The following is a 22,202-nucleotide window of genomic DNA, read 5'->3' as shown; positions in this document are numbered from 1 at the left end:
TGAAAGAAACAAAGAGACCCAATAATTTATTGGCAGAGCTGAAAGGGGGCATTTGAAAATCATAGGGCTGACTCTCCACTGGGAAGCTCCTCCCAGCTGCAGAGAGATTTGTAATACTGGTATCCCTCAGCAAAAGGCTCTGATGTTGAGGCAGAATCCCAGAGATCCTGCATGCCATGTAGAGAAAGAGAGGAAAGTGCTGCAAGATGCGGCCCCAAGGGCACACCGCTAATTGAAAGGTTGGCCTCCCGCCCCACTGCTAAAAAAAAGTTTGTGTATGACAAAATCAGCCTGTATTGTCACCGCTGCTGGAGGACTTCAGATGGATCCTTCCTCCAAGGAAGAGTGCGACAGATTGGCCCATGAGTCCCTTCAGAGGTCAGAGGGCACTGGTGGAGACCTCTCAGTGCTTTCAACACGGAGAGAGGAGCTTAGTGCCAACTCTTGTTCTCACAATGTGATTTTTGTGTTTCGAAAGCTTGAATTATCCCTGGAAAACAGAGGAAAGAAAGAGGTTAAAGGTGTTGCATTCCCTCAGATGACAGCAACGCCCCCATTCTACCCACCATGGCTACCAGTGTTACTATCCCAGTATGTCACTGAAAACCAATGCTCATTAAACCTCCTAAGCAGATCTGCTTTCTAACTAGAGACTGTTCACATGAATCAACCCACTGCTCCACAACACTTGGAACAAGGGAGATCCTGGTTCATCCTCATTCACTGAGAAGAAAAAAAGTGTCATCATCTGTGAGCAAAGCGTATGATAGACCCTGGAAACCTCCCTGATAGATTCTGGTGTTTAAACAACTTGCAAGATCTCTTCCTCCCCAAGCATCTCTCCTCAGGAATTCTGCTTGGAGCACAACTATACCGTCAGTCCAACCTCCTCCTGCCTCTGTCCCTCGTATTTAGGCTCCTTCTGTCCTGCTGTCAACAAGCGTAGCTTTCTGGTCTCTCCTACCTTACAAGAATATCTAATTTGAAGTTTCCCTCAAGTTTAAACAGAAAAGTTTCTTCAGCAGCTTTTACTCACATCAGTACAGCCACATGAGTTGCACAGGCTACTGACAAAGAAAGGACTGCTGGTCCACAAGCTTCATTTGTATAGCCTTGCAGCACATGGCAGCAATTGAAGACGGGGCAGGTTGCAGAAACCTGTGTTAATGCTTACTGCTAGCCTGTGAGGTAGCAGCAACAGGCAAAGCATATTTACACATTAACTGAAAGGCGGTGTAGGTTTTTTAAACTCAAATGGAAATAAATGAGATTACAATTATTTTGAAAGCATAGGCTGGCAGCTCTTCTGATAACAGGGTCAGGGCAGTAAGTTGCCCAAACCAAACACCTAGGGATGCCTCAGCACCCATCACACCAATTGGCAGAGCTGTGCTGAAAAGCAAAAGCTTCAGAAGGAAGGTGCTCTGCAGGACTGTAAAATCCTGCTTAAACCCTTAAGCTGGCATTGTGTGCTGCTAAGAGCTGTAACATCACAGCAAAGTGCATGCTGGAACACCTCCAGGAGGTGGGCTGGAGAGCTGGAGTGGCAGAAGGAAGTAAAAACCCTTAAACAAGTTACTCTGCAGAAAAAACCATGCCGGAGGCCATCTGCAGAAAACTGGGGTTCACCTTTGCACTTGCAAAGTAGGCTGTGCTGCTGTTTGGGAACATGATTCAGGATTAACTGGATTCCAGTTAATTTGCAACAATGGTTTACCAATCTATCCCATACTGTACTTTTCACCCATGACATCTACCTCAGGAGGACAGCACGCTTCAGTTCGCTCTTTCTCAGACAGGTTTCTACGTTCCCCCTCCTTTCACCCTTACTGGGGTGCCCTCATCACTACTCTCCCTGCCTAGCATAGGTAAACCAATACAGTTGAGAGCTAAGTCAGCTCTGTCGCTGTTTTCCTAATACACTTGGCACATTTACTGCCTTCTGAGACTGGTATTTCATGAACTGAGCTGGTTTCCTCTTCTGGAAGGTCACTTGAATATCATCTAACAATAACACCACTACTAGATGCCTGCGTAACATTTTGTAACCATTGATCCTCACAAAAAGCCAAATCTGTGAGGAAAGATAGATATTATTTTCACCCGTGACTTCAGAGCAAGCTATGAGGAACACTGCTTCCCCAAAGCTATCGAGGGAAGTTTTGGGATTCCCAGTGGCCCCTTGGAGCTCAGCTGTGTTGGGAGCAACAACATGCCACCATGGGGTGGGAACTGGGCAATGTTATGTTTCCTTCCAGCGGGTTTCTCTGCTCCGGCACTCGGGAGTGCAGCAATCCCACTTGGCTACAACAAAACACAACTCTTATCGCCAGGCCTCCTGCTAGCCCTTTTTAAGAAAAGGGCCTGCCATCAGGAAAGCAGGCACTGGAGGGGAAAAACAATCTGAGCCATGAGGCTCAAAACAGCCCTGGGCTCACCTTGGCTCTTTTCTCTGCACATCGCTGATTGCCACTACCAGAAGTAGCAGGTGGTTTCATCTCATCAGCCACAGCATTAATTTTTCTAAATACAGTAGCTACTGTGTGTCCTTCCTGAACAAGCTTTTGACAGAATATCTACTCTGCTTCAGCCCACCATCAAGAGCAAAGGCACGTATGCCAAGCTCCAGACGCCCCTCTCTGTGTCCACCACATGGATGTGCTTAGCATTCATTACCACTCCGTATCTGCTTACAGTGAACCCTAGGCAACAGCCCAAGCTGAAGACATATCTCTCAGCCTCCTGGGACCAGATCTGGGAACAAGTGCCTTGCACAGAAGGAGGACACATTAGCAAAACAGCACACAGCATCACAACAGAAAATGCTGCATGAATGGAGACCGTGGTGAATGTTGGCATCTGGTTAAAAAAAAAAAAATTAAAAAAATATCATTATGACCTTTGGGAAAGAGCCAACAGTAGAACGGGCCCACCACTAGGCCTACAAGGCAAGAGAACATGCCAGTCCACTGGAAGAGGTTTGGAAGCTGAGAGGTATGCCATGAAGTCACATAAGAAGAAAGATGAGGCCCTACCCTGGGTGTGACAGAGGGAGGGGGAGCGCTCGATCAGCGGCCACTGCTGTTCACCAGGCCATGAAACTCCTCCCAGGCCCTGGCAAGCCAGAGGGAAAAAAAAAATGAAACAAAAAAAACAAAAAAACAGCACTTCAGATCAAAGGCTTCTTAACTTTTAATGCAAGCAGAAACATTCAATGGCGTTTGAAAGGCACTTGTCTTCAGAGAGCAAGGCAATATTCTCTGATAGCCCTAGTGGATAGAAGCATCCTTAAAACCCAGCCAAACATCTGACAGCGCAAGGCAGCTTTAACGTTCTGCACAGACATGAAGCGTTCCCACTGGCTGCTGGTGATATAGTCACATTAATACCCTGAGACAGGTATGACCTTCCCAATCGCAAATGGAATATCCATTTCCTATTGCTAATAAAATAGCTGATGTTACATCTTTCTGGAGGATTATCATGTTCCTTGGCTGGTTGAACTCAGCCAGTTACTGGCCTCATGCTTCACCACATACCTGCATATGTAGTAATCTTGCCAAAAGAGGCTTCTTTTAATGCCACATGGCTTAGTTATTACAAAATTCTTCGATCAGGTGGCAGAATCCAATTGTTATTAGAAAGTCTCATTTCCTATTGTAAACCTGCACTGTTAACGACGACCCAGTAAAAACATTACAGCTATCTGAAACAAAAATGTTTTCAGATAAGTTAGAGGGACAGGCCTAACGCTGTATTCCCTGGTGGAGAATGTTACTGACGGACGAAGCTAGCAGACTGAAAAATTGCTGTCTGTTTTACGAAGGCAGCATACTGAAAGCCCTCTCAGGGAAAAGATGCCAAGGTTAATGTGAGCATGACTATTATCTTCTGGGATCAGAGACATCAAAGAACCTCATAGTTCTCCATGCCCAGCAAAACAGTGCTGGTGCCTACAGCACATGCCAAGCCGTTTACTGAACCCAGGGAGCCCCATGGAGTTGGAGGGACCTTAAAGGGAACCCAGGTCAGTCAGAAACCCAGACTGCCCTGCAGATTTCATTGCTGGTACTAATCCAGAAATGGAAAACCTGTATTAGTCAGCACCTGTGCCAAAACCAGACCACCAGCTTAGCTCTTACCTGAGCTTCACAGAGTCAAGCTCCCAATCAGCATTTGCAAAAGCAGCTCAGGTGTCATATGCTCTTTCCCAGAAAAGTCATAGCCCAAACAAACACAGTCTACTGGCAGAGTGCCTGTCACGTGCACTCTGCAAGACTGTACACCACATACAGGCATAAGCAAGAAGTCTGTCACTGTGGTGTACAGCTTGGAATGTGACACTGCCTTCCCAGACCACAGGACAGCAAATCCCTGTTTTGAAAGCGTTGAAGGTGAAATCCTAAAGATCACAGACTTCAGTACCAGCAGTACAAGCCTGGTGAGTAAAAAATCACTTCAGTTCTTCCCAGTTCAAAGCTTCTTTGACAAAACTTCCAAGAAACAACTAAACCTCCATAGCCCCCCAGGGCACAGGCTCCTGTGACTGCCAAGGTGATCAGCTGGTTTAAGAGAGTTCCTTACCTATGGTGGCTAGGTTTTCTCCTCAGTCTCCCTCCACCCATGGTAGCTCAAAAGCCTCCTGATCTTGACTAGGATAGGCAAGCGAGTAACAGTCGCCCATGGCAGCTCCAAAACTACATGGTATCTCTAGCCAACCCTCAGACATGAGCCCTTAAAGCCAAAGGAAATATGAGGGGAAAGACAGCAAAGAGTGCTGTAGATGCAACAGGACAGCACACAGGACACAGCTGTTGCACACCAGGTCAGATCTGCAATTCAGCTTGAGGTACAGCAGTGTCCTTGTTTCAGCTGGGATAGAGTTAATTTTCTTCTTAGTAGCTGGTATGCTGCTGTGCTACGGATTTAGTACGACAATAATGTTGATAACACACTGATGTTTTAGTTGTTGCTAAGTAATGCTTACTCTAAATCAAGGACTTTTCAGTTTCCCATGCTCTGCCAGTGAGCAGGTGCACAAGACGCCAGGAGGGAGCACAGCCAGGGCAGCTGACCCAAACTAGCCAAATGGATACTTCATACCACAGAACACCATGCTCAGTATATAAACTGGGGGGAGTTGGCCAGGAGCAACCAACTGCTGCCTGGGGACTGGCTGGGACCAGTCAGCAGGTGGTGAGCAACTGTATTGCACATAACTTCCCCCCTCACCCTCCCCCCCCCTTGGATTTTATTCCTCTCTCTCCCTCTCCTCTCCATTGTAAATATTATTGTTGTTCTCACTGTTACTAATTTTCACTTTATTTCAATTATTAAACTGTTCTTATCTCAACCCATGGGTTTTATGTTTTTCCAGTTCTCCTCCGGATCCCACCAGGGCTGGGGGGGCAAGGATGAGTGAGCAGCTGCTGTCTGGGGTTAAACCACAACAAGCAGTATGCTGCTTGGAGGAGAGAAACCCACAAATGGCTCTTTCTGAGCAAGGCAGCAGCTCAGAAGCCCCTAATGGGTACTCCCCCACTGCCAAGTCTCCCCAAACACAGCCCCTTTCAAGGCCACAAGAAATCTTCCAGAGAAAGGAAAACTGCCCATGTCACCCAGTCAGCACATGGTACCAGACACCATGGGAACAACTGCCTCCCTCCAGAAGTTAGGGGGAAGAGAAACTGGCTCTGAAGCCCTCTTAGCTGCTGAATACAGGTTGGAAAGCTTCGCCTGTATCTCCAGCCTTGTCAAGAAGTCCCTGCCTTCATGGTCTTCCCTCCAACCTGCCATGTCTTGAATTTCTACCCCATTTCCATCACCCATAACCACATCTCTCTTTCCTCTCCAACTCGTAACTTCTGTCCTCTACAGAAAGGACATCAGGGAAGATTATTTGTCAACATAATCAATAATTTATTACCCCTTTCAAACCAAGGAGTTCCCTGTTCCAACGTCCCAATAACATCATGCACATAGTCCTTCAGCTGCCAAGTCCTTCTCACAGACACAGAGAAAAAGCTCTTCCAGCCAAGAATTTTTAAGCCAAGACCCTCATACATATTATAGTACTAATTACTCCAACTATCTGCTGACTTGACTGAAAAAAAATCCACCAGGATGTGTCTGCCCTAATGTACCTAAACTATGCTAGCAGAGCAAACTGCTCTCCATTTCGTACTGAACAAGGCTGCCAGTTAATTTCATCTGGCAGGATCTTTACGACCTGTGACGTGCCAAAGGCACAGTGCCAGAGAGTCTAAGAGGTTATTTTTATGTATGGACATTTTTAGTACCTTATTGCTATACTGTCTGCACAGCGGTCAGATACTCAGTGAATTGATCCCCAACACTTAGGTTATTCCCATTGAACAGATGGGAAATGGAAACATTAGCAGGCTAAATAAAGCCAGCCAGAGCTGCTCTTCCACACTCATTCCTGACCCACAACTGTTGAAAACTTCCCACCTTCTCCCACATTGCCCAGGGTCAGGATCCAAGTAGCGTTCCCTTTATCCCCATCAGGTAAGTTGGGGGAAAAACAATGCAAAAAGGAGCCACTATTGGAGATTAGCAAAAAGAGGAAGAGCAGCCACAGCTGCTTCAAGGGACTTTCCAAGTCACTGTTGTGCAAGCAGCACTAGCTGTTTTCTCCAATCACACTCTGTCTTTAAATCCTAGCAGTTCCCCTTCAGTATTTTTGTGTAGGCCCACCTCCTTACCACCTCCCTCCCCACCTAAAAAAGGAAACAGGGAGCCACAGTGCATGCTACCCTCACAACAGTCACCAAGGTCTTTCCCTTCCACCAGTCTGTATGCGACCTCCCAGCACATTGCCCACTCACTACACCCTGCAGATAATGGTGTCCAGAGCAGCACAGCCTCTTCCTGGGTGTTCCTTACGTTCTGTCAGAGTGATTTGGATTTGTTCAAATCCAGTCAAGAACTTTGTGACAGCCCTGAAAACTAATAGCTTTAAAAAAAATCTAGGATATTCTGCTACCGTGAAATAATTCTTTCACATATCTGGCAGTATCTGTAGCAAAGGCAAACAGGGAAGCCATCATGACTTTGAAATGAACACATCTGAACTCCTTGAAAAGAAACATGAAATAAATAGGTTACAGTCACTTTTTTGGCAAGAGACAGGCCACCAAGATAAGGAAGCCTTTTACAAAGTCACAGACACTTCCAAATAAAGCACACTACAGTGACAGAGGACAAATCAATGAATCCATCATTTCAAAGCCCAGGTCTGCAGAAGTGCTCTTAAGACTTACAGCACCTGGAAATATTACTGGAATTGAAGAATGGAGTGATAAATGAATAAAGCCAGTACTGCAGACTCAGGAGAAAAGGACAGCGATCAGATCTGGAACCTTACTGCTCTCCTCTAGCTTTTACTCCTGCTCTCAGACTTGAAGGAATGACGGTAAAACATTGCAGCTCTCTAGAGCTGGCAAGACCCAAGGCAACCTGCCTTCCACTGACAGGCATCAGGCAGTGTGATGGGTCCCATGTACAAACCCTCTAACTTTAGACAAGGTTAACCCTGCCCACACCATTTAAAATACAGCCAAAGATGACACAACTAGGACAGCAGCACTGAGGAGTCTTTCTAAAGTCTTGGAAATTAGCAATCAAATGGAAACCAGTGCCATAAAAACCAACAGTTATAGAATTAGCTGAACTTTAATGTACGAATGGAGACTTCTCACAAGCACCCCACCACCAGCCTAACGTCTCACAATCACTGATCTTCTTGCCCAACACCTGACACTTTTATAGGAGCTTCTCTTCCTCATTCCTCACTTTTTCTGTCATTGCCCACTTTTTTGTCCTGAGAACCTTACCCCTGCAGTCTCCTTACAGTGCATACCCTTATTCCCTCCACAGGATATCTGCTCGTTTCCTAGCTAAAATATAGTCTGAGGCCATTTCCTCCAGCTGCCTGCAGTGAAATGAACCCAGTTCTAGCCCTATTAAGATCAACTATTCTTCTCATTTACTCGAGCCATCCCATTAGTTATCAGTGGTGACTTTGAAAGGAAAGGATAGTTTTATACCCTGCTCAGCTCTCACTGCAGCAGGCACTTACAAATAACTGAAGCTTTGTTTTCAGAAAAAGCAGCCTTGCTTTAGAGCTGACAGGACAATCCATAAAGTCACACAGCAACCAAAATATTTCCAGACTAGCCTGCTCAGCGGCAGCCTACTGTATGGCCACAGGTCTGGTCTATCCTGGTGTATGAGACAGTATTTCTGAATTTGTCCAGGATTCCTGGATGGCACTGCAGGTGAGAGGTCTCAACACAGGAGACTGTGACTAACCACACAAGTTATCACCGCAGGAAAAGAAAGGCTGGTAACACCAGGCAGGGGAAAGGTGCATGCAAGACAGCCAAGCACTTCACGCTGCAATGCTCAAAAAAAAAAAAAAAAAAAAAAAATCAAACTTCACAGAGATCACTTCCACTCCACCCCTCTTCCACTCCTCTTCCAACTGCAGTTCACTTGCTACAGGTACCAAATATTTTCAGTGGCTTCACTGAAACATGACCAGACCGTGGCCAGCAATATTTTGCTTTCAGAAAAAGCACAGTGTACCTCCTAAGGCTAAGAGGTTAGGGTTGGGTTTTTTTTTCCCCCCATCTTCTTAATTCCAAACCACAGGGACCACCACTGTCCATAACCCACTGTCACTGTTGGACCATGTCACCTCCAAGGTTAACAACGCTGACGAATAGAACCTATTAAGTGGTTCACTACTTCCAAGTGCACCTCTCTCAGTCCACCTCCGAGGGAACAAAGAGAAGCGATTTCTCTCCAGCTACTGAAACAAGGTAGCCCACAAAACGTCACATATGTTCTTTTCAGGTGCTCAGCACTGTAACACCTAAGGTACTATAAATCCCCTGGAATTAAGCAGAGTCCAAGAGACTGTTTTAGCTCTTCTAGCAAGATTGGAAATTAATACAGCCTAGGCTGACCCTTCCACTCGCTGGGATTTAGGCAGCTTGTCAATATCACAAGCAAGAAAAAGGACAAACACAGGAAAATTGCAATGAAAGATCTGCTTATTGAGCTAAATGCACAAGCCCCACCACTGAGAGCAGAAAGGACAGAATGCAGAATAGCTCCTTGGAATAGCTGTGAAGCAACAGATACTTTTCAAATGCAGCTTGGCAGCACCACCGCTTTCTGAAACAAAGGGGGCTGCAGCCTCACTGACAAGTCATGAAAAATGGTGTCTAAAAATGATTTAATATGAAATGCATCATCACAAAAGGAATATATAAAACCTGAAACACAGGGCTCAGGTTTCACAGTGAGGGGCATGCTAGCAATTTCTACAGAAGTGTTCATTTACAGTGTGTCAAAAGCTAATCCAGGTCAATTCACTACCTAGAAGTCAAGGTTTTGAGAAACGCCTGTTCTTTTCTTGCTAAGCGTGCTCCCTTCCCTGAAGCACAATCAATGCCAATCAAACCCTGCACATGAGCAGAGCTCTAGTGGAGAGATGCAGCCCATACAAATGAAAAATGCCACGAGCCCCCCTTAGAAAGGCAGCCCTGACAAAGCCTACAGCACGGCTCTTCCATTAGGGCCTTTCATAAAACACAGCCAGAGTGTGAATATAGAGTGCTGGCTAGAAAGCCCTCCCGAGTCATAAATCACATGGTACATGCGCAGCATAAGTGGAGTTTATTCATGACGGACAGTATTTCAACAGGGCTTGATAGATGGGTGAGGAAAAGCAGCCAGGCTTTATGGAGGATAGAACGAGTTACACAAGAGATTCTTCATTAGTGAGAGAACCTTAATGATCTGAAGCATAGCCAAGCGGAGTGAGACTGAAAGCTGGGGCTGTCCTGCTCTTCTCTGTCAACAAAGCAGGCACCATCACTTCTCTGCAGCTGCTGCTGCTTGCTGTCTGCTGGTACCAGGCAAGAAAGGCACAAGAAGTCTGTCTATGCATCACTGCACAGAAACTTCGCTGACAAGCACTTCTGCTCTGAATTTACACCAGTGCCCTTAGAAGGAGATGCTGGACAGCACTGCAATCAGACTGCTGCAGCTCAAGCGAGGCAATGGAAAAAACAAGGGCTCTGACAATCCCCTACATAGCAGAAGGTTAATTGCATAGATCTACTTCACTTAGGACACCATCAAATGAACTCCTGATTATCCCCCCTACTCACAGAAGAGTAAGTGGGAGAGAAACTAGTCTGCCTCTTTGGAAGAGCTGCTCCCAGCTGTAACCGGAGCTACTAAACTTGATTCCTCAAACACCTGTTATTCTTAGACAAGCTCATTTTGCACCATACGTCAGCAGCACAAAATGAAACTCTGATGCTATGCAGGAAGAGAGGGCAGCAAGCATGGCATGTTACACTTGTTGTAGGTAAATAAGACCACAATATTGGATGCACCATCACTCAAGGACTGACATCTGTCAAAGCAAGAACAGTTACAAACACTGCTATAGCAGTATTCTCTATGCTAGGAAGTGCTGGTGGCAATAGCTTATACGGGAAAGGCCACAATTTCCATTCTAAACTTGCTACATGAACACCACCACAGCTTAGGACAGTTGGCTCAGCACACAGCTTTCCCGATAGAGACTGAGAGAAGCCAAACACCTCCCACCACAAAGCCGCAACACCACAGCCTGCAGTGTGCTGCTGCTGAAGAGGAGTAAGATACCCCGTCGTGTGTCCACAAGCACTTTGCTCTCTCATCGTATGGACAGAGAGTCGATAGTGCCCTCTCCTGGCAAAAAGTGCCTGAGAACTGTTACTGGTAAAAACATGAAAAAAAATCATCCGGAGGGGCTACATGGAACACCAGGAGATGCTCACAGGCAGTTTAAATGAGATCTTTGTATTATTGCTAGTGACCCACACTCAAAATTTGTCACAACTGGAAGCTAACCGTCTGCTAAAACCCAGGATTGATCTCACCAAACTGTCTGACAGCACACTGATGACAGGGTGATTACATTGCAAGGACAAGCTAGCATACCAAAAGGAAGTCATGAAAGGTACCTGTACCCTGATTACGGGTTAGATGAGAAAGCTCACTGCTCTATCATGGTCTTATCAATGTATTTCACTTCTTTTTCCAAGCAGACCTTTTCAAGTATTAATTTAACCAATATGACCTAATCACTGTATTGGTTTATAAAATATGCTTAAGAAAAAAAACCTTACGTTATTTACCTCGAACTAATATCTATATATGCAATTTTTTGTCACTTTGTGGGAAATAAAAGTCACGCTGAATGGCCTAGTATGGTAAGCTATAATATGTTTATCTAAAAATACAGCTGTCCTCTCTGTGTACCATGATCTTCTAGTCTTGTTAAAGAGCCTCTGTCACCAGGGCCTGGAAGACTTAATATACGACGTTTATTATGATTAGAAATCATTTGTACAGCACTGTAAATTCACACAGCACTTTCCTAAGAACATTTATAAGTCTAATGGCACTATAAATTCCCGTTAGCTTCCGCACTTTATTCCCCAGTATCTCTATTTATTCAAATGATTTCATTCCCCCCCCTGCAATCTTGTCTTTGAATACATCAAGCCACAGTCCCACACGGGGCTGCCCATCTCCAGGTGACAGGCTGGGTGTATTGCTAAAAAAACCCTGGACTATACACGTCAAAAAATAAGGTTTTACTATTAGAACCAAACGTCCCTAACAGCAGCATGATAATGACAGATACTTGGCTTTCAAAGCGCACTGGCAACAAATGCTGCTGTTTGTATTACTGCTCGCAGCGAACAGCCCTAATGCACACGAGTACTTCTTTCAGTTCTTGTGATCTGTATTAAATTGCTCAAGCATGCATGCAACCAGCAGCAGGCCCTCCCCCTGCCACCACACGTACTTGATGCTATCGGTGTGTGTTTTATATTCCATGATGGTGTTGGGAGGTAGGTTCAGCACCCTTCGTAACGTATCACGTATCCGGGCTGTCGTGGCCTGGTCGCTAGCTGTCTTGTTCCATATCGAGATAATATCCTCCTACAGAATAGCATGTGAGGGGTAAGCAGATGGTACTTTTTGTAGCCCTGCCAAATGGAAGTACATGCCAGTTTTCAGAAGCACTTACCTGGAATCGGACAGAGACGACTGCCCCACAGATTTCTTCTCCCACCATAAACTGTTCTCCCAACATTGCCAGAATGAGATTCTCCCAGCATCGTGATGCTAAGCCCTTTCGCAGACGGATAATCCATTTACCACCATTTTTGTTGGCATCATCCTAGGAAGAGGGGCAAGAAATCAATTTGTTTTCTTCTAGCTATTTTTCTGCTTCCCACAAGACAGCAGAGCCACACACCAGAGCAGATATTGATTGGGTGGGGCAAGGGACAGAATGGAGGTATTTTCATGCAAAAGCATTTTGCTTGTCCCCCACACAAGCAGAAGTATACCACTTACTTTGAATACAAAGTACCTGAAACAATGACTCTCAGTGTTCCAGACCAAGCTCTATCTGTGTGCTGAAGACTTGAGCTCTAGTGTTTTGATACCACTAGCAAAGACGAACACCAGCCTACCAATCTGCACACAGAACCAGAGGCAAGGATCCTAAAACTACTCCTAAACCCCAGACCAATTCCCCCTTTGTCTAATCCCCTGTTTATGTAGCTCCACTTGTAAAACAGGAAAAATCCCTCACTGCAGAACATGGGAGGCAGGGAAAGAGTTTGCAAAGTGATGTTTAAAAGCAAGCAAAACGTTGACAAGCACTTTCCTTCCATGTTTCCAGGAATGGGCTCACAAGCTGTGTTAACACAGAAAGGACCAGTCCGTTCTCTGGGAACCACTGACATTATCATATATCATACAGTTGAATGTTTGTTCCAGATTACAGTGACCCACGGAAATAACCAAAAATGAGGGGAGAGAGAGTAAAGAAAAAATTTATGCTTAGCACCCAGTCCATCACCTCAATATTGTGATTCCGTATGTTGCACCTGAAAGAGCTGAAAACTGCTACAGACTCCCCTGCTTCACAGAACGCACACTATGTCAAACAGCAGCTCCTCCTCTGTGCAGAATGCTGTGGCATTCTCTCGTACAACACTGTAGCTGGGAAATCTTACAAGGTGAGAGGGGAACAAATTCCATCCAAAGCCGAAGACAGAGAGGTAGGAACAAGTCAAAGAGGTGGCAGTTAGGAAGGGAAAGGGAAGACAGGTCTAGGACAGAAACAGAGAAGAACAAAGGATAACTCAAGAGGGAGCTGCACAACACAGGACATCTCTGGTCAAATCACCAGCAATCCCCTCTGCCAAGCTGGGACACACTTCAAAGATGCTAGGCAAGGCAGCCCTACTCTTCTTAATGAAATGAGATTAACTTTATTTTAGCCTTAATGCTTCTCCAGGGCTCAGATAAAACTAAACATTTGTGTGCTTTTAGAGACAGCAAGTGCTAACAAAGCAATCCTGAGCAATCAAGGAAATGTCAAGGAAGTGCCAGCGTAACAGCAGCATTCACCAGACTCCCAGTTTTCAGGTATGTACTAAAGCCTGTACTGAAAGGGGAAGGCGTCAGCTCTGGATAAACCTCAAAGCATGACAGCAGCCACACGCATGGCAAAGAATCCAAAATCAACACAAGTTCTAGGAATGTGGCATACTCCCACAAGATGTGAACCACTTTCTGATTAAACATCCTTGTTTTCCAAATTATGAACATCACACTCTTAAGAATTAAGCCATCTAGGCTTCAGCCTTTAAGCAGGGAGTTTGGGTTTAACTCCTCAAACTTTCCACAATGACTAATGGGGGTCAGAAGAGAAAACAGTATTGCTCAAAATATTTCAGAGGTGGTTTAAGCAGGTTCAAGGCTAGAAAGAGAACAGTGATTGGAAAGCAGATGCTGTATTGTGTGTTTTACGATTACTGTTAGTTTTCTTTCAGGTTAAACAAGCTTTGGTTCAGTCAAGCATTTGATTTCCCTTTACCAGAATAATAATGATCTGCAGGCCAGTAAATCATCAGGGAACATTAGGCTTAGTGCTTTTGACTTTACCTAGAAAAGGCACAGATGGATCCAGAAAAAGATCAGAGCTACATACACACATATATGTGCCTACAAGAATCACAGCAAGTAAGCATTAGTTTGGAAGAAAAAGGAGCATGAACAAAGCCCTACAGAGCAAGCAGCAAAGGAAAAGTCAACAGCAAGATCTCCGGTCCTCTTCTGTAAATACAAGAAGGGAATGGGGCCAGAAATAAAAAATACCAAAGAATCTCTCCATCTTAAAATGGCTACAGGGAAGCGTTTTATAGAAATTCTGGTATCACTAACTTGTGGACTCTCTGGTCAACACGTTACGAGAGCAGCTAGCTCAGTAGGAGTCCAGAGAGGGTTAAACGTTTTATATAAATTGTATTTGCAGTAACTGGCTGTAAAACACCTTGCTTAAAGTAATTGCCAACTAGGGTCACATATAAATTTCTCAGGACCAAGCAGCATAATTAGGTACTTCAGAACAACACATAAAATCCTTGTATTGCGAATGGTATTGGTCATTGCTGGAAGCAGGCCAGGAACTGGAGGAATGATTTGCTAGGCAAAGATTTTCCCCCCCCCTTTTTTAACAGATTTTGACAGGAATGAACAGAAACAAACTGCCTGCCCTGGAACAAAAAAAAAAAAAAGCAAATAAAGGGCTAAGTCATCTTTCCATCTCCAGCTCTACATACAGCTGTAGGCTTTTAACCATATGCACCTCTTCTTCCTCTGAAAAAAGGAGGGTTGGTTTCTTAAAAGCTTTGCTGAATTCCAAGAACAGAGGATCAGCCCTTCTACAGGAAAGTCCCACACTGCTGTCACTGGGCAAAGCTGTAATAAGTGGCAAGTGTCTATATTAGGAGGCACAGCACTTAGTTGGGGTCCCCTCTTCACTAGACTCCAGGCAACACTGCCCAGGGATCCTCTGGGCCCACAGGCAAAGGCAGTTCTGCAGCCTTTGGGGGAGTGCAGCTGGCAACTCCCTGTGTCTTCCCTCTCCTCTGCCAGCAGGTTACAGGACTGCTAGGTTACATGGGACAGAGTTCTGACGACAGGTTTACAGGGAACCTGGGAGAAAGGACTGCACCCAAGAGAAACCTGGAATGCCATTGACTGTAGAAGGTGTAGAAGGAAGAGTCCCTTCACTGTAGAAGGTTCCCTCCAGAATACTCTGGGAAGTACCAAGACAGAAATGAGAGCTCCAACTCACCTCCCACATGGGTTTGATTCCCTCTTTGAAAAGGTGGAAGTCACTATGGCCTGTCAGGTCCCCGGGACGTACCATGTGACTGTAAAACCGCCAGAACTGCTCCACCTGCAATGACACGGACCACACAATGAGGCTGCTGAAACTGTTCACAGCCAAGATTCCTACAGAAACAGGGTTCCCTTTTTACACCAGCTGGCTAGACCCACCTTCTTCTCTTTTGTTCTACTTTCTTGTCACAAGGGTGTTGGTTAGGATACCCAGAAGGCAGCAGTAGGATCAGAGCTTGAGTGCCTGTTTCTGACTGGCTCCATTACCAGATGACCACTTGAAATATTCAAGGTGCCTCCAAAGTCACTTGGTGCTTGTCTGAAGAAATCTGTGCTACAATAACTGCTGCTCTAAAGAACAGTTTCAAACATATCTTGTAAATCCTACTGTGCAAACTTCCAAACACTGGATATGTGTCAAGTGCATCAGCTACAGCCAAGCCTCTCTACACATTAGCCCTGTGTTAACCACTGCTCTCTGCAATAGTGGAGACTGCAGGAGCCTCCAAATAAGACATTTTTTTGTATTTAATTTTACTGTATCCAGGTTTTAAGCCAAAAGATGCATTCTGGTGCTGGTTTAAGATCTTAAGGCACCATTCAGAGCTTTTATTTAAATACCTCTTACTTCCTTTTACAATCTGCCATGGTACATTTGGACCACTTCACTTTGACCAGTTTTCATTCTGGCATCCCTGCGTCTACTTCAGACAATCTGGCTGGAAGGCAAAGGAATTATCTTTTGTAATTCTTAAAAATAGCATATTTATCCTTTGAGATTCTCTGGATAAGAAAGGATATTAGAGAGGCTGAATCTTTAAAACAAAACAAGGCACTGGAAGAGATCATACTAATTTCCATATTTTAAGAGAAGTCTACTCAGTAAGACAGTAGCTATTAAGCAGACCAGCAATGAACATGGAAGGGTCAGACACCATCCCAACTACCTCATCAGAGACCTCAATGATTTGGTCAGCACTTGGAATTCTGTCCCAATCTCTGATCTTTGCCATCCAAGCAGGAATTTGCTTTTATAGCCAATAAAACTATGAACCAAGACTGAGGTGAGGTCAGAAGCAATCTATTTTTGTCAGACACATCCAAATGCAGTGTGGAAATTACATTCTTACACTGAGTGAATATGCCCTCTAATGGTTAGCATTTAAAAGCTTTTATACTGAAAAGCAACAAATAAATCTGAACGCAGATTTAGCCTCAGACAATTCTTTCTGAAGCATGTTTTCCCTCCTCAAACAGTACTTGGAACCAAACACATTATCAGATCTGCTGGCCAGTCTCTCTCCACCCTGACTGATCTCCAGCACTTCCAGCCTACGATAGCACCCACAAATTCTTTGCAGCAAACAGAATGTGTGAAGTTCTTCCTCCAAGGAGCTAAAAATCAATGTTAAGTCTACCCTGATTTCACAGACTGAGAAGTTATTGCCAGATCATCAAGCAGTAACCACGTTTTTCATTCAATGAACTAAAAGTACTTGCTCTCACAGGGGAATAGGAGCAATAACTACCCATAACGATAGGCTTAGAGCTATTCTTTCCACTCTTATCCTGCATGGATGCAATTAACACAACCCAGCTGCTTGGACAGGTATAGTTTTGCAGCTTTCCTGAAGGGGTATTTTTCTTGCATTGCAGAAGACAGATTTACTGGTTGGCAAAATTTAACATTTGCAAAGGACTCTGGATAATATGGACAAATACTAGATTTTAAAAAAAAGAATAAAACCAGAAAGCTGCCAACAGAATTCCTAGCCTTGAGAATGGTATTATATGTAGTGCCTCTACAATGGAGACGTGTTTTGCTTATGTATCTTGGGATCTTAATGACTGTTTTACACTGCCAGTACCATGCAACAACCCAACACCGCCTTTCCAGGATACACTCAATTTATTGCAGGTATAAACAACCACAAAGAGTGGAAGGGGAAAAGGAGAGCAGTTTGCCTTTTAATGAACTTTACTGCAACACCAAACTGCACCTCAGTCATCACTTCCAGACAGACAACCAGACACCAGCTGCTTACACAGCACACCAGATGCTTGTTCCAAGCACAGTCTTTGTGGTGGAAATATGGACGGGGGGAAGTGGGGGTATGGACGGACTGCACAGTCTTTGCTTCACATCTACATTGTATCCAGAAAAGCTGTTCCTTTCTGCTTTTGCTTACCTGTCAAATTCTGCTCCAGTTAGATTTAAGCTATGTAGGAGTTCTTTTCATTTTCTACTATTATTCCAGCTACCACCACTGCTGCAGGTGCAGATGTCTAGCACAGGGCAGAGGGGAACTGCTTAAGACATGTCACCTGCTGTAGGTAATCCAAGAACTCATATGTAAGTCATGGCAAATCACTCACTCTGTTCCTTGACAACAAGAGCACAGCCTGCATGTGCATACACAGAGCACACAGGAAGTAAGCCAGCCACGATGATCGTGCCATGCCCAAGTGACACAACAACAACAGAGATATACTCACGGAGGCAAAGGTGCCAATCTGTTTAATGTTCTGTTCATAACTCTGCGAGCTGGTAGGCCTCCCGGGTGTTCGTCTGGAGTACCAGAAGGTGTAATTATACTGCAAGGGGTGCTCAGCTGGCCCTGGGACAACAGCCTGCAGAACACAAAAGCTTGCTTACCCCTTATGCACTCCTCTAAAAGGGGAATGGGAAAAATTACATTCACAGTATCAGAAGTCTACATGTTCCTGACCTCACAGACTATAAACCAAACAACTGTTCCTCATTTTTACTGAAAAATACTATCTCTGTTAATTGTCTGGAGTGGATGATTAGGCTAACAGCAGCTCACTATTTCAAAGAGTATTAGAAATTTTCAGTACAGGGATGGCTAAGGAAATAACTTAAGCTCAGGACAGCATCATAAAAAAAGCAACCCTCATAACTATTAAAGATAGTTTTATTCAATTTTCTCAAGGGAAAAAGGACAAACTAAAGAGTGATACGAGAGTTTTAACTTTTTCAAATCAGGAAAAAAAAAAGACACTCTCTTTCTCTGGGAATAACAAAACCCATTTGTACTTTTCCCATATACTTAAACCATGATTCAAAAGCAATTATAACTTTTTGGTGACACTAACTCCCTTAAGCAACCAACACCCTAACACTCTGGGAGGATTAGTCTTAGAACTCGTTATGTCAGCTTTGGTGGAACCCATTGCTAGCAGTGGGCAGTGATCATTTTTCAATTTCCAAAACACCTATTTCTAATTAAAAAGACTTCTAATGAGCATAAAAGAGCCTAACACTCATTACCCAAGAGTCAAAATCGAAAGAAGAAAAACCAAATCACAAAGCCCTTATCTTGTATGAGTCACCAGGGCTTAAATCTCTACTCTCCTCTTGTCTATGATAAGTTTATAAGGATTCCATTACTTTAGACAGAAAAGTTTTCCTAAGCATAAGATTAACAACAACAACAACAAAAAGATGGATAATGTACCTTCTTAACTAGGCTACACTACACATAACCCATCTTAAAGAGTTATTTAAACAGTGGCACAAACACAGCCTGGTAAACCAACCACAAGCCACTACTCTCCCACTAACCCGTCCTCCCCCCAGATTTTTTTTGGGCGGAAAATAAAGCTTTATTTCTCATTTCTACTCAAAAGCCTAGCAAAGTACTAGCTGTGTTTGTGAAGGAAGCATTCACCCTTCAGATTGTATGCCTCCAAAAGCGACATCAAATCACCCAAACGCAAATGTAGCCCCTCTGTCTTCATTACAACAGTAACAGAGCACTAAGCGACCACAGCCCATCAAGACTTATTTTCATTATTCCTGAACTCAGGATTGATTTTCTAGCACTCCTACATCATACTTTAGTGATGGAACATAGATGCCAGCACCATACCTTCCTCTTGGTAGTACTCTGTGGTTTCTCTCGATCATTCTTTTCCTTCTCACTGTCTTTCTGTGTGTTATTCTCCTCATTCTGGTCATGGTCTCCACTATCATCATCTTTCAATCTGATAAAGAAAAAGAATAATGAAAGTGAGTCTTACATCACACAGCTGAGAAGGTCTGTACCAAGCCCCAGCATCTCTGCTTCTAAGCTCCCCCATGGTACAAGAGCCACCAGTATTTGGAAATCTATACTTGACAACCCACACAGTAAAAACTACTACTGCTCTGCACGCCCAGAGCCCATCACAGGCATCTTAGGCACATGTTCTTAAGCAAAGTGAGCAACAAAATGCCTTTACAGAACAAACTCAAGCAGCATCGTGCTAGATACTGATCTGCCACAGGAAACTCCAGGTGCCTGTGAGGGTCCCTAACCAGCCAGGAGGCGAACATGAAGACCTGTCACCGTAACTTTGCTGACTCTCTCCCACCCTGCACCCCATGCCCCTCAGCACAGCAGAGGCTGCCCCTCAGGCGAGCAGACACCACACCAGCACCCGGCACCCCACAGGTCTCCCCGCCCGCCCCATTCCCGGCCAAGGGCCGGAAAAGACGAGCGAGCAGCGGGGCCCGAGGGCGGCCCGCCCCACGGCGGTGCCCGGGGAGGGATCCCTCGCCGGGAGCTGGGCCTCGTGCCGCCGGGCACTGCCTCCAGCCCTCGGCCCCGCAGCCCCTCAGGGCCGGGCAGCAGCACCCGAGCGGGGCCGGGCCGGGCACCGGCGGGAGGAAGGGGGCTGTGCGCGGCCCCGTGACTCATCGCGTCTCGCCCGAACAGCACCGGGGCAGCAGCGGAGGGGAGCGGCCGGCGGGCAGCTGGGCCGCGCTGCTCCCCGCAGCGGTGCAGGGGGCCGGGGAGGGCCGCGCCGCCGACTCACGCGTCGAATTTGTTGTTCATCGTCGCTCGCTGCCGCCACCTCCGTCCACCTCAGCGACTTCCGCCCCGCCGAGTCCGCTCCCCAAAGCCTTCCGCCGCTTCCGGCAGCGCCGCCGCGCCTCCCCGCGCTTCCCCCCGGCGCCGTAAGCACGCGCACCGCGGAAGGGACGGCGGGAGAGGGAAAAGAGCGCTCCTGGCTGCCATTTGAGCGAGGATTGTGTCGGGATCACCCCTGCCGGGCGGCCGCCATCTTAGGAGCGGCAGGCGGGCAGAGCCACCATCTTGGGTGTGGCGCGAGGCGGGCGGGAAAGTGCCGCGAGGTGAGGCCTGGGGGCGGCGCGGGCGCGACTGAGGGGCGCAGCCAGCGGGTTCGTGTACCTTGCCGTTTTATTCCTGTCTTCGTTTGTCCCTGGTAGGTACAGTTTTAGGAGTCAGTCACACTTTCAGGGGTCTGCCCGACATATCTCCTGTAGTGACAGACAAGTCCTAGCCCAGCTGCCAGCCCCCATCCATTCCTTGTCCGTTCAGTGTATGGTGAGGGGTGGCACAGATCTTGACAGGGGCTGGGGTATGATCCCCACGCAGGCCAGTTATCAACGTCCTTCGCTCCATTCTGTGAACAGATCTGTCAAGATCTACAACTCATTGCTATAGCTGCTGATACTATTTCTCCAGCATGCCTTACCCGAGACATGGATAGTGTCCAGGGAAGGGGAGAGGAAAAATATACTGTGCCAGTGAAAAGCCTGCAATGCCTGAAGTGCTAGTAGATGATAACAGACAGTTTATAGAGGGCAGGGGAGACAGTCCCTTCTCCAGCATCTCCTCACACTTGAATCCATTCCCAGGTTACCCCATGAGCACAGAATCTTCTCATAGTATTTTGAAAACCTCTAACCAATAATTTCTGATATCTAGCAGAATTAGTAAATGATTTCTGACTGATCTAGTTTCTGTTTCTCCACCAATTTGTGATTTGGAGAGTCAGGGAAAATCCATAGCATATAGGTCAGGAAGATGGAAAAAAAGGATATCCAATGTATGTGAGGTACTACATGTCCTCTGTTACTATAGTCTCTGAGTGTATTTATCCTTGCAAAGCACAGTAATGTGATGCTGGTATTCCTGTTTTACTATTTGGAAGCAAGGGCAATGGGTGTCTGAGCAACATCCCTGAAATCATAGAAGTATGGCAGAAGAGGGAAAAGGGTTCTTCCAAGTCCTAGACTAGATATCCTTACCACTGGATTTCTAATCCTGTTGTTTTATAGGCTCAAACCTGTGCTTTTAATCTTAGAAGACAGAAAATTATTTAGAAATAAATATGAGCAGAAATAGTTTAAAAACTCATCAGTTCCTAGTTGGTTGCAGTAACACGTAAATCTTTGTGCTCTGAAGACCAGCAGTTTATGAAAATCTTTCAGAAAGAATGTGTTACACAAATTGCTATGGAGACCTGTTCATAGATAAACCTGATGTGCTGCTTCCTTTGCTGGCCTCAGTCTCTGCTGACGTCAATATTAGTATAAGAGTTCTAATACCTTCCAGGAGCCAGTTCTTAATTAGCCAAAAGGTTTGAATCCCCTGCCTTCTGGAGGAGCTTTAATCAGCCTTTGTTTTCCCATAGGACAATCTACCTTATTACCACAGTTGCATTTCATTTCATTGAGAATTTCAGATACCAGCTAGTCTTAGCTTCTTCTCCTCAAGAAAGTGAAGTTGCAATCCGAAATCACCACCTCCGTGGTTTTTTTTGCTACCTAGACCTTATGCAAATGAATAAAGATACCTGTGGCAGATCAGATGTTAAGAAAGAAACTTTGCCTGTGAAACAGTAACTGTAGGACAACTGTATGCAATACTGAGGATTGCTCTTACCCTGTAGAAAACAGCATAAAGGCTTCTCTGTTCATGAAGTTTCCACACTTGCCTGGGAAATGACCAGGGTTAAACTGTCAAGGACTCTCCCATTGCTCTTGATCATACAGAACAGAAAATATATTGGGGAAAATTAAGGTGTCCTCCTGAAAGACAAAATGAACATACAAAGATCTTTTTCACAGAGTCAAAAACTAATGA

The 22,202-nt window shown here is 45.3% G+C and overlaps 2 protein-coding genes across 3 annotated transcripts in view; one reads left to right on the top strand and one right to left on the bottom strand.

Moving 5' to 3' along the window:
* On the bottom strand, nucleotides 1-20,258 carry EIF4E2 (eukaryotic translation initiation factor 4E family member 2). 2 transcript variants are annotated; one of them, XM_056358236.1, is made up of 8 exons: nucleotides 20,125-20,258; nucleotides 19,197-19,311; nucleotides 17,800-17,934; nucleotides 15,257-15,361; nucleotides 12,128-12,280; nucleotides 11,903-12,039; nucleotides 3,036-3,114; nucleotides 1-490 (listed from the first exon to the last, which is right to left on the bottom strand). In XM_056358236.1, the coding sequence occupies exons 1-7, from the start codon at nucleotides 20,142-20,144 to the stop codon at nucleotides 3,069-3,071; spliced, it is 711 nt and encodes a 236-aa protein (XP_056214211.1). In that variant the 5' UTR covers nucleotides 20,145-20,258; the 3' UTR covers nucleotides 1-490; nucleotides 3,036-3,068. The 2 variants fall into 2 exon arrangements, with proteins under 2 accessions (XP_056214211.1, XP_056214212.1); XM_056358237.1 differs by lacking the exon at nucleotides 3,036-3,114.
* A 165-nt stretch (nucleotides 20,259-20,423) lies between these two features.
* LOC130158006 (cytochrome P450 2J2-like) overlaps nucleotides 20,424-22,202 on the top strand; it is a 119,861-nt gene continuing 118,082 nt past the window's right edge. The window contains exon 1 of the mRNA XM_056358235.1: nucleotides 20,424-20,535. The gene's annotated coding sequence lies outside the window, so the exon portion shown is untranslated. The remainder of the gene's footprint in view (nucleotides 20,536-22,202) is intronic.

The sequence above is a fragment of the Falco biarmicus genome, chromosome 13, assembly GCF_023638135.1.
Source record: "Falco biarmicus isolate bFalBia1 chromosome 13, bFalBia1.pri, whole genome shotgun sequence".
NCBI classification, from domain to species: Eukaryota; Metazoa; Chordata; class Aves; order Falconiformes; family Falconidae; genus Falco; species Falco biarmicus.
Note: the sequence above shows the minus strand (reverse complement) of the source record. Positions and strands in the feature narration are given on the sequence as shown.